The sequence below is a fragment of the Microtus oregoni genome, unplaced genomic scaffold, assembly GCF_018167655.1.
Source record: "Microtus oregoni isolate MIOR12 unplaced genomic scaffold, Mior012 000016F_ref0000370, whole genome shotgun sequence".
Taxonomy (NCBI): Eukaryota; Metazoa; Chordata; class Mammalia; order Rodentia; family Cricetidae; genus Microtus; species Microtus oregoni.
The window spans coordinates 38,549,500-38,559,737 of record NW_024543075.1 but is presented as its reverse complement, the minus strand read 5'-3'; the positions used below and the strand labels follow the sequence as shown (position 1 = coordinate 38,559,737).

Sequence of the window (10,238 nt, the reverse complement as noted above, 5' to 3'; positions counted from 1 at the left end):
CTCTGGTGTTCCTCCTCCCACAGTCTTGTTCCCAAGGCCTTTCTGGTCTCAGAATTGCTTTCACTGAAGAGGTGGCTTTCCAAAAGTTCCATGCATAGTTGTTAGAACTGGGTTGTGTTCTGTGGGCTTCTATTTTGTTCCACTGTCATCATATGGCTTTAATGTGTAACTGTACTTATATGATTTGATAAAATCTTAATGACTGTTTGGAGAGATACCCTTGCTTAGCCTACATATAGAGAGGAGGGCCTTGGTCCTGCCTCAAAGTGATGTGCCAGACTTTGTTGACTCCCCATAAGAAGCCTTATCTTCTCTGAGGAGTGGATGAAGCGTTGGGTGTGGGTAAGGCAGGGGAGTGGGAGAAGAGGAGAGAGTGAGAAGTGGGATTGGTATGTAAAATGAGAAAAGACTATCTTTAAAAATTAATTAATTAACAAATCTTGGTTATCATAAATTCATTTAAAGTATGCCTATGGATGACAAGCTGTTATACTGTTTCCATTGTTTGTGTCTTTAATCAAAAGTGAAAGTCTGTCACAGTGTGTGCTTTGTATTTAAATTTGGCATATATTATATAAATCAAACTGAAAACAATAATAAATAAACAAACACATAAATAAAATAACATAAAATAGAAATTTGGTTTTTTGACAAGTTTTATTCTAATACCCAATTTCCTATTTCATAATATTTTTGGTTTCATTTGTGAATATACATATGCTCCCCAGATAATCTGATTCTGTAAGAACTAAGATATAGATTTTTATCATATATATTAAATGTTATTACAAAGAAATTTTATTCTTGTTGTTTGACATACGCAAAGAAGCATGTAGTTCTTGGCTCCAACGATGAAACTGACAGTTGAAGACCATGTGACAGGATGTACAGAAGCATGTTGAGTGTCTGGATAGAAACTTGTTGAAGTTATTCCTACCATGGCCTTTAGGTAATGTACATCTTTAAATTCCCATATTTACCTTATATTTTATTATTAATTTTCTAAGTGAGCATATAACACAATATGTGATTATATTTTGTTCTTATTCTTCCATTCCACACTGTCCTCTCTCATTGTCCTGGATCCCCTTCTTCCTGTCCCCCAAATATGTCCCATATGTAAGCTCTCATGTCACAGGATTATGTCACCTTCTTGTTGGCCCCAGTTCTTTAGGTGTTTTTCTGATCTATTCTCAATGCAATATTCTCTTTTTCGTTTTTCAAAAATATGTTTTTCAGCTCTCTTGTTTATTTTGACAATATACTTTCATGTTCTAAAATGTACTCTATTCTGAAACAATATAATTTTAGATGCCACATAGCATGTTTTTTTTAAAATATATCTTTGCTGCTGGAGAGATATCCTTGTGGTTAATAGCACTTGCTGTTCTCGTAGAGCTCTGAAGTTGGTTCTCAGCCTACATGTCAGGAGACTGACAACCACGTCTAAATCCAGCTTCTGGGGAGTCTCCACGTGAACATACATATACATGCGCGTGCGCGCGCACACACACACACACACACACACACACAAACACACATTAAAAGATTAAATAAAACTTTATAAAATAGACTTTTTCATTAAAGCATAACATAATTTCAGGAAAGTACAGAAGTTTTAGGTGCAAACTGGAATGAAACTTTAAATTATGAATACAGTCTTTATTTAGCCATAACTATGTATTATTTTAAAAAATAGAAAATTATCATTATTTCAGAAATCTCTCTGTCTCACCTTTTCCATATCTTTTGGAGGATAATTCTGTAATTTTTGTTTGTGTGTGTGTTTCTCTAGACAAGTCTCACTGTGTAGTCAAGGCTACCCCCAAACTCCATAGCTATCAGAGATTAGCTATCCTGAGGCTCTGAGATCCTATTCAGAGGATTAAGTTCTCTGTTCACTCCTGGCTTTGTTCCCTAACACAGGTAGTTTCAGGACACTGGAGTCTCATTATACATGTTTTATGTAGCCTATTTTTCATGCTGTTTTTCCTCTTCTTTACATGAGACGTTGTCTACAGGCCAGGGTTAGACAGTGCATGGACATAAAATTTTCTCTTCTTTTAGCTTAAATCATCACTTCAGTGATGCACAAGCTAGATGTGATGAAGAATATCTGTAATTGCAGTACTTAGGAAGGCAAAGCAAGAGAGTCTGGAGTTTCTGACCAGCCTGAGTTACACAGTGACTTTATTTTTCAAAAAAGGATGGAACAAACATAATGAAATTACCTTCACTAAATAAAGATACACCAGTGTGCATTTTAACAGAAACTGGGACCTGGTAGGAAACAGTGAAGTCAAGAATTAAGCTGGTGCATTTGGTAACTATACACTTCTTTATAAAGGACTGAAAACATTGTTTTTCTTTCTGATGACAGATAAAGAAGAATAAATATCAATGGGAGGAGGAAACCACACTTATGTCATTGAATTTATTCTGCTGGGACTCTCAGAGGATCCTAAAATCCAAATCTTGCTATTCTGTGTTTTCCTGATCATCTACCTCCTTTCTGTATTTGGAAACCTGCTGATTATAATCCTTATCCAAACTGACTCTCATCTTCATACCCCCATGTACTTTTTCCTCCAAAACTTATCCTTTGCAGACCTCTGTTTCTCTACAAGCATTGTGCCCCAGATGTTGGTCCACTTCCTTTCAAAAAGGAAAACCATTACCTTTATTGGATGCTCAATACAGATAGTGGTCTTTCTCCTGGCAGGGTGTACAGAATGTGCTCTTCTGGCAGTGATGTCCTATGACAGGTATGTAGCTGTCTGCAAGCCCCTGCACTACACCACCATCATGACTCAGAGGGTTTGTGTCCAGTTGGCTGTAGTTTCCTGGATAAGTGGGGCATTTGCATGTTCAGTGGACAGTGCATTTACACTAAGCATCCCTTATCAGGGACAAAATGTAATAAATCACTACTTCTGTGAGCCACCTGCCCTCCTAAAGCTGGCTTCATCAGACACCTATAGTGCTGAGATGGCTCTGTTTTTAGTGGGAGTGATTATCCTTTTAGCTCCTGTCTCTCTCATCCTTATCTCATACTTCAACATCATCTCCACTGTGATCCGGATGCAGTCTGGGGAGGGGAGGCTCAAGGTCTTCTCAACCTGTGGATCTCACCTCACTGTTGTGATTCTCTACTATGGCTCTGGAATATTTGCCTACATGAGACCCAACTCCAAGACAATGAGTGAAAAGGATAAGGTTATCTCTGTGTTTTATTCAGTTATGACTTCCATGTTGAATCCAATTATTTATAGCCTTAGGAACAAAGATGTGAAAGGAGCTCTAGGAAAACTGGTCAGAAGACTGTGTTTAGTCAAAGCTGGTGATGCAGACATTTAAAAGGTATTTGGTACCTTGCAACTGACAAAAGAGTTCTATCATCTGCATCATTTCTTTACCTTGCTTTTTTTTCTTGCACTTCAAAACATAAGTAAATCACATTTCCTTAAATGACTGGGGAATCTACTAATATCTTATCATAAAAACAGGGACAACAATTTTTAGAAATTCAATAGAAAGGAATATGTGAAGATATGGTAGGAGAAAAATACTGAGGATCAGAATTGCAGGTCATGACTTAATCGAAGACCAGGAACATTTTATAAAGTTTACTATCCTGACAATTGATTTCATTACAATTAAATTAGATTACAATTTTAGTCACCATAAAGGGACTAGAAAACAAACATAAATAAGGCTTGGATAGGAACAAAACCACAGAGATATTTAGCAAGAACACACAATGAGAAAAAGAATAGTGCCAAAATACATAGCTTAAGAAAATTATAAACAATGTGGTCATATGAATAACTAGTTATCCTATATTCTGCGGAGGGTCCTGTGTATGATATTGACCAGTATTTCACTTAGGCAGACATTACCTATAGAAATGACCTGGCTGTACCTTTCTATAGGAGCTTCATTTTAAATGAAAATAATTGAATGTTTGAATAATCTTGACAACTTGTTTGATCACAGCACCACAATTTTTCAAATAACCTACAATCCAGACTTTCTTTTTCGGATCTCAGATCTGCTATATTCAGTATCTGAGCATAATTTTTATCTTATCCATGGGTTTTGCATTTTAAGGGACTCTTCTTGATCTTTCTATACAAGTCTTTACTACTTATATTTCTGTAATATTTTCTGTTAATGCTTTATTACTGAGAACATTCTATTATAGTATTTGACAAGTATATAATTTGCTATTATTATAATTACTATAATTTATAAATGTGAATACTTATAACTTGTCTCAGACAAAGCTTAGACAGAGATTACAGAGTAGACATCTCGAACAAGTAAGGCACTAACATTTTTAACCACAGTTAATAGTGTTATAACAAAGAAGAATGCTAAAATTACGTGTTTGGAATGGTGACAGAACAAGTGAAGTCCTTTCTGATTCTGCCAGATGTGGCCAGTGAGAATCTGATGGCAGCATCATGGAGAATCTTGTTGAGAAAAGAATTGGGATTACATGGAACTAGAAGGTAAATCACATGTCAGGCAAATTGAAACTGTATAAGTAGGATGAATAAGGCATGGAAATTCCAAACAACATGAAGTAGAAATGGGAAGTTCAATGAATGGACAGGAAGAAGACCTTAAACTGGGCCTTAAAATGAAATCCATTTCTGAATGTATGGCAGTAAAACCAGTGCTTAAGCAGATGCCACATCTCTTACTCCACAGTACGGTCTCTAGATATGTTACACAAGTAGTCGAGAGACTCCTTACCACCTCTTCCCCAACCTTGAGCAGAATGGTGGAAGCAACATTTTATGCTCTGGCTGTTATAACATCTGCTCTGTTATCATTGAGAGTGGTGTAGTAGTCCAGAGTTATCAGTACATGATAAAAGAAAGTAATGGTGCCTTGATGCTGCCTCCAGGAAGAACTAGATTTAGAAATCAATGTGCACCAAACCTTCCCTAACCATAAGCAATACAACCCAGAAAAAATAATTTTCTCTTTGTGAGAAGAAAAATGAGGGATGAACAAAGTTATTGCATAGGAACTTGGGATTATTTTCTCCACAATGGGACCCAATGTCAGATAGAATCCAACAACATTTACATGGTCCAGAACTATAGATGAGGACTTTGACTTTGACCTGGTTCTTGTAGGGCCTTACACGAAAAGTCTACTCATTCAGACACTCCTGATAATTCATTCTGAGTAATATATAACTGTGGATTTGCTACAAATTTGGGCTTAGGGCACTCTCTACTGTTAAACAATAGGAAAACTTTAACTACAGATTCAGAAAAATTGTATACTAGGTACCACCTAGTGGTAATAGTGCTAAGTCACCCATACTCTGAGAAAATGAGCAGCCTGTTTAGAAATAGAGATAAATGAATCTGAGTACTGTAACAAACATCCTATCTTCAACAAACACACAATTTTGTACATTAACATGTATCAGAGCCTTCAGTTCTTATTAAAACAGATAAAATAAGATATAACATAAATAGAACTTATAACATCCAACATGAATAAACTCCTAGACAAAGAATTTAAATCAACTGTTTTAAGAAAACTCAATAAACTTCAGTCAACAAAATAAAACAGTTTAGTACACCATCCAGGAAACTTAACAAAGATATGGAAGTAATTTTAAAAAGGCCAACAATCAGACCACCTGGAGTGAAAATGTATAGCTAAGAGATATAACAGAACATGCTAAAATAGAATGCATCAAACAAAATAAACAAAAGTGAGAGAACGGATGTTTGAAAATAGACTGCCAAAAGAGAAAAATGTGAAAAAATATGATCATAATACGGAAATTTTACAGGAACTTTGAAATAGGATCAAAAAAGCAAATATTTTTGCTATAGCTTCCAAGTGAAACTTAGAAATGCCAAGTCTGTAGAAATCTGTTCAAAGAGATGATAGCAGAAAGTTCCTCAACATATAATGGATACAAAAAGCTAGTTAGTGGAAGGTCAAAGAACAACAGCTATAATCAAATAAGACAAGTCCAATGCAAGACAATCATATTCTTAAAAGTTAAGCCAAGGATGGTATTTTCCAAACAGGGGGAGAAAAAAATAGCTAAGCTTGACTGACATATATTCTCAGCAAAGATCTCACAAATAGGGAGGGATTGAAGATAAATTCAGAATTGAAGCAGAAACTTCTAATCAAAATTGCTATGAACAACAAAGTTATTCTTTAAAAGATTATGAGATGTAAAAACATTACCAGACCAAAAAAATCTAGGAGAAATTATATCAGCAAACCTGCATATATGAAATGAGTTCTTCAGTATGAAAGAGACTTGAACAGCAAAGATTAGAATACTCACTGACAGAATAAACATTACAAAATATTTCTGAATTCTCTAATGTAAACATGGAGCATAATTTATTTATATCTTTAATATGAAATTGATGTGGGAGTGTCATATATCAATCTGTTGATTTCATTGGTTAAGTAATAAACAAACTGCTTGGCTCATAGCTTAGAACATAGGTGGGTGGAGTAAACAGAACAGAATGCTGGGAGGAAGTGAGCTCAGAGACTCGACAGCTCTGCTCTCTGGAGCAGAGAGATGCCATGTCCCGCTCCCAGGCAGAGTCGCCATGATTCTCCCACTCCAGACAGACATAGGCTAGAATCTCCCTGGTAAGCGCACCTCGTGGTGCTACATAGATTGATAGAAATGGATTAAGAGGCTGAAACTAAGGGGCCAAGCGGTGTTTAAAAGAATACAGTTTCCATGTAATTATTTCGGGGCATAAGCTAAAGCTAGCCATGCAGGCAGCGGGGATGCCGGGGACACAGCCCCGCCCCTCCAATTATTACAACATGAAATTTTAAAACAAAACAATTAAACTAATATGTCCAATAATACTCTAAGAGAGATGTAAGCAACCGATGAAAAATTCAAAATGAAGAAAGCAATACAGTACAAATATTAAGAGTTTTGTTGGTCATTTTCTCATTTTATCTTTCACTTCTCCTTTATCTTATAATTATGTTAAGTCACTACCATTTCAAAATTGTTTATTATAGTCAGAATATTTTATAAGCCCCATGATAATAGCAAAGAATCAATATGTAGTAGATTCATAAATAGTAAAGAAGGAATTCATCCCATTACTAGGAGAAATTTATTTAATCACAAAACAAGACTATGAGAAACTAAAAAGGAGTTGGAGTATTGAGATGTTGTGAATATCATATTTGTATGTGAAATTCTCAAAATTAAGTTAAAAATTTTAAACTCAATAAAACAAATGATCATAACAAATTAAATGTGTATGAGCAGTGAGGCATAGAATGGCTGAATGGAATTGCTTTTGAAAAGTCTACCTATATATTACCTATGATAGACTTATTTCTCTTAAGTAACACGCCAATATGCAATATGAAAGTGGAGGTATAAAAAACATATTTCACATACAGAACCCACATAACAACAAAAGAATTCTGTGTGATGAAAAGTAAGAAATTGTCAAGTCAAACCAACACAAGGAGTAAAAGATGACCAATATATGATAATATGGCAACTTCATCAAGAGGGAATAACAATTTTATATTAATACATATACGTGTTTATTTAGATATATAAGCTTCCATGTTAAATATTTCTTTCAACATGAATACACCTCAATTAGTGAACTCTTCTTCAACATTACATATGAAAGAAATTTTGTTTGTTACTACAACAGAGATGAATCTGAAGAGTGTTAAAGGAAATGTCAGGCACTAATAGAAAATTACTGTGTAAATTCATTTGTCTGTAGAATCTAAAAAAGCTGAGCTCATAGGACAGGGTAAGAAAATAAGTTACCTGAGGTAAAAATGCTCAGGAGATGTTGGTCAAATAGCATCCTATTTAGCTTAGACAGGAAGACAATTCACAAGGTCTATTGCATATCATGATGATGATAGATACACTAAGGATATACTGCATATTTCAAAATTCTTGTGAGTGTATAAGATAAAACTTGCAACAATTAATTTCATATTGCAAATATATAAACACATACTGTGCACCATGGATGAAACAACATAAGCCTGCTTTCTAAAGATCTTTACTATTCATTTACATAATATCCAACAAGATTTAAGCACAAATAAAGCACGCTGACATTTCTTACCTCATTTAATCTATACAAAATTTCATGAGATCAGGCTCCTCCCAGCATTGCTGGGAGATGAGCAAATTGAAATGGAAAAAATGTAAATTTTATGTCAAAAGATGCACAAACTTAAAGAGGGCAAAGTAGGCTTAAAGAGTATGGTACCGCTGTCTCCATTCATACTGTAAAATGTCCTTCAAATAAGGAACAGGATTGACCAAATTTTATCTTCTTGGGTACATCATCAAGAATCTGTACCAAAAGAAGCCATCCTCTGATGCTCAGAGCTGGAGATTACAGTTTTTAAAAGTATCAGTGTTCCTGATACTACATGATGTTGAAATGGAAAACAAATCCCTGACTATGTCTATCTGGTACTGTGCAAGGATGACATCAATCAAACAGTGTACCTAAAACATCCAACTGGTACTTCCTCGTATAGTCTGTTGTAAATATTTAAAAATGAAGGAGCTCCCTAGATCAGGGTGATGTGTGTCAAATTATTCAGCTGAAGTTCTCTATTCACACCAAATAGAAAATTAAAAATAAAGTGAAAGCATATATATATATATACATATATATATAATAGTATATATATATATAAATTTAATTCAGATAATAACATATAAAATGGCTAAATATAGCAATTTGTTTGAAGAAGAACAGTGAGAGCCAAACTGTGAGCCCTTCCTAAAGGGTGGAGTGTACTGGCAGAATATGTCTCCCCAAGATCCTTTTAAAAGCCCCAATGACCTCCTTATTCCTCAGGCTGTAGATGAGGGGGTTCAGAGCTGGGGTGATAATTGTATAGAACACAGAGATGATATTGTCTTGCTGAGGGCTGTGAAAGGAACTGGGTAGGACATACATGAAGGTGGCACCCCCATAGAACATCCCAACTACAGTCAGGTGGGAGGAGCAGGTGAACAGGGCTTTCTTCCTGCCTTCATTTGAGGGCATATGCAGGACAGTAGACAGAATTAGTGAGTATGAGGTAAAAATGGCAGAAAGGGGAAGCAATAGGAATATCACCCCTGTTACATAAACCATGAGCTCATATTGAGAAGTGTCTACACAAGCCAACTTCAGCAAAGGAGGAACCTCACAGAGCAGGTGTCTGATTTCGCGGGACATGCAGAAAGGGAAGTGCATCGTGTACACTGTGTGCCCCAGGGCACTAAGGGATGATAGGATCCATGATGTGGCTACCATGAGCCAACAGATCTTTGGACTCATGAAAATCATGTAGTTTAGAGGATGACAAATGGCCACATACCTGTCATAGGCCATGAAGGCCAGAAGGAGGTCCTCTGAACCACCCAATGTCATTGCCGAAAACAATTGAAGCGAACAACCCACAAAGGATATGGTGTTGTCTTGGAGCAGAAAATCCACAATAGCCTTGGGAGAGACAACTGATGTGAAGAGGAGGTCAATGAGAGACAGCTGTCTAAGTAGGAGGTACATGGGCACGTGAAGCCGGGCATCCACTGTGATGACCAGGAGCAGCAGTCCATTGCTGGTCAGTGCCAACATATACAGGGCTGTGATTGTGGCACAGAGCAGTTCAGGTGAGCCACTGTCATCCAGAATTCCAACTAAGATGAAGCCACTTTCGAAGGTAGAGTTCCTTAGCTCCATTCTGAGTGGACTTTTATGTTGCCTAGAAACAAATGCATTCTCAGTGGAAGCCTTTCTAAGGGGATTCAAACCAATCTGGAATTGCCCTAGGATACTGTGGGATGGCTAAAAAGGATATCATACAGCATCCTTTTCTTTTCTTAGCTAAGGATATTTTCTGGCTTCTGAATGTTTTCACTGAATATTGGTATAGCCTCAATTAAATAGGAAGCAGCACATTGAAAACTCCAAAACAATGAGAATTTTTTTCATAAGTTAGTAAGTAAATTTTACATAGGCAAATATCTTTATAAGCAGATAAAATCATATCTCTCTGCATATTAATGAGCATTGATTTAAATTCTGTTTCTAGCTAAAGTCTGCTTGTGATTACAATACAGATTTTAAAGATTAATTCATAAAATAGTTTCATTTTTTTTCATTTGACTGTTATGCCTCTTCTTCCTGATATAATTAATAGATTTCTCACAAGAGTAA

At 35.9% G+C, this 10,238-nt stretch overlaps 2 protein-coding genes across 2 annotated transcripts; one reads left to right on the top strand and one right to left on the bottom strand.

Moving 5' to 3' along the window:
• Positions 1–2,400: 2,400 nt before the first annotated feature.
• LOC121458034 (olfactory receptor 2D3-like) lies at positions 2,401–3,357 on the top strand. Its single transcript, XM_041667152.1, has one exon. The coding sequence runs from the start codon at positions 2,401–2,403 to the stop codon at positions 3,355–3,357; it is 957 nt and encodes a 318-aa protein (XP_041523086.1).
• Positions 3,358–8,810: 5,453 nt separating this feature from the next.
• Positions 8,811–9,761, bottom strand: LOC121457905 (olfactory receptor 2AG2-like). Its single transcript, XM_041666977.1, has one exon. The coding sequence runs from the start codon at positions 9,759–9,761 to the stop codon at positions 8,811–8,813; it is 951 nt and encodes a 316-aa protein (XP_041522911.1).
• Between the last annotated feature and the right edge of the window lie 477 nt (positions 9,762–10,238).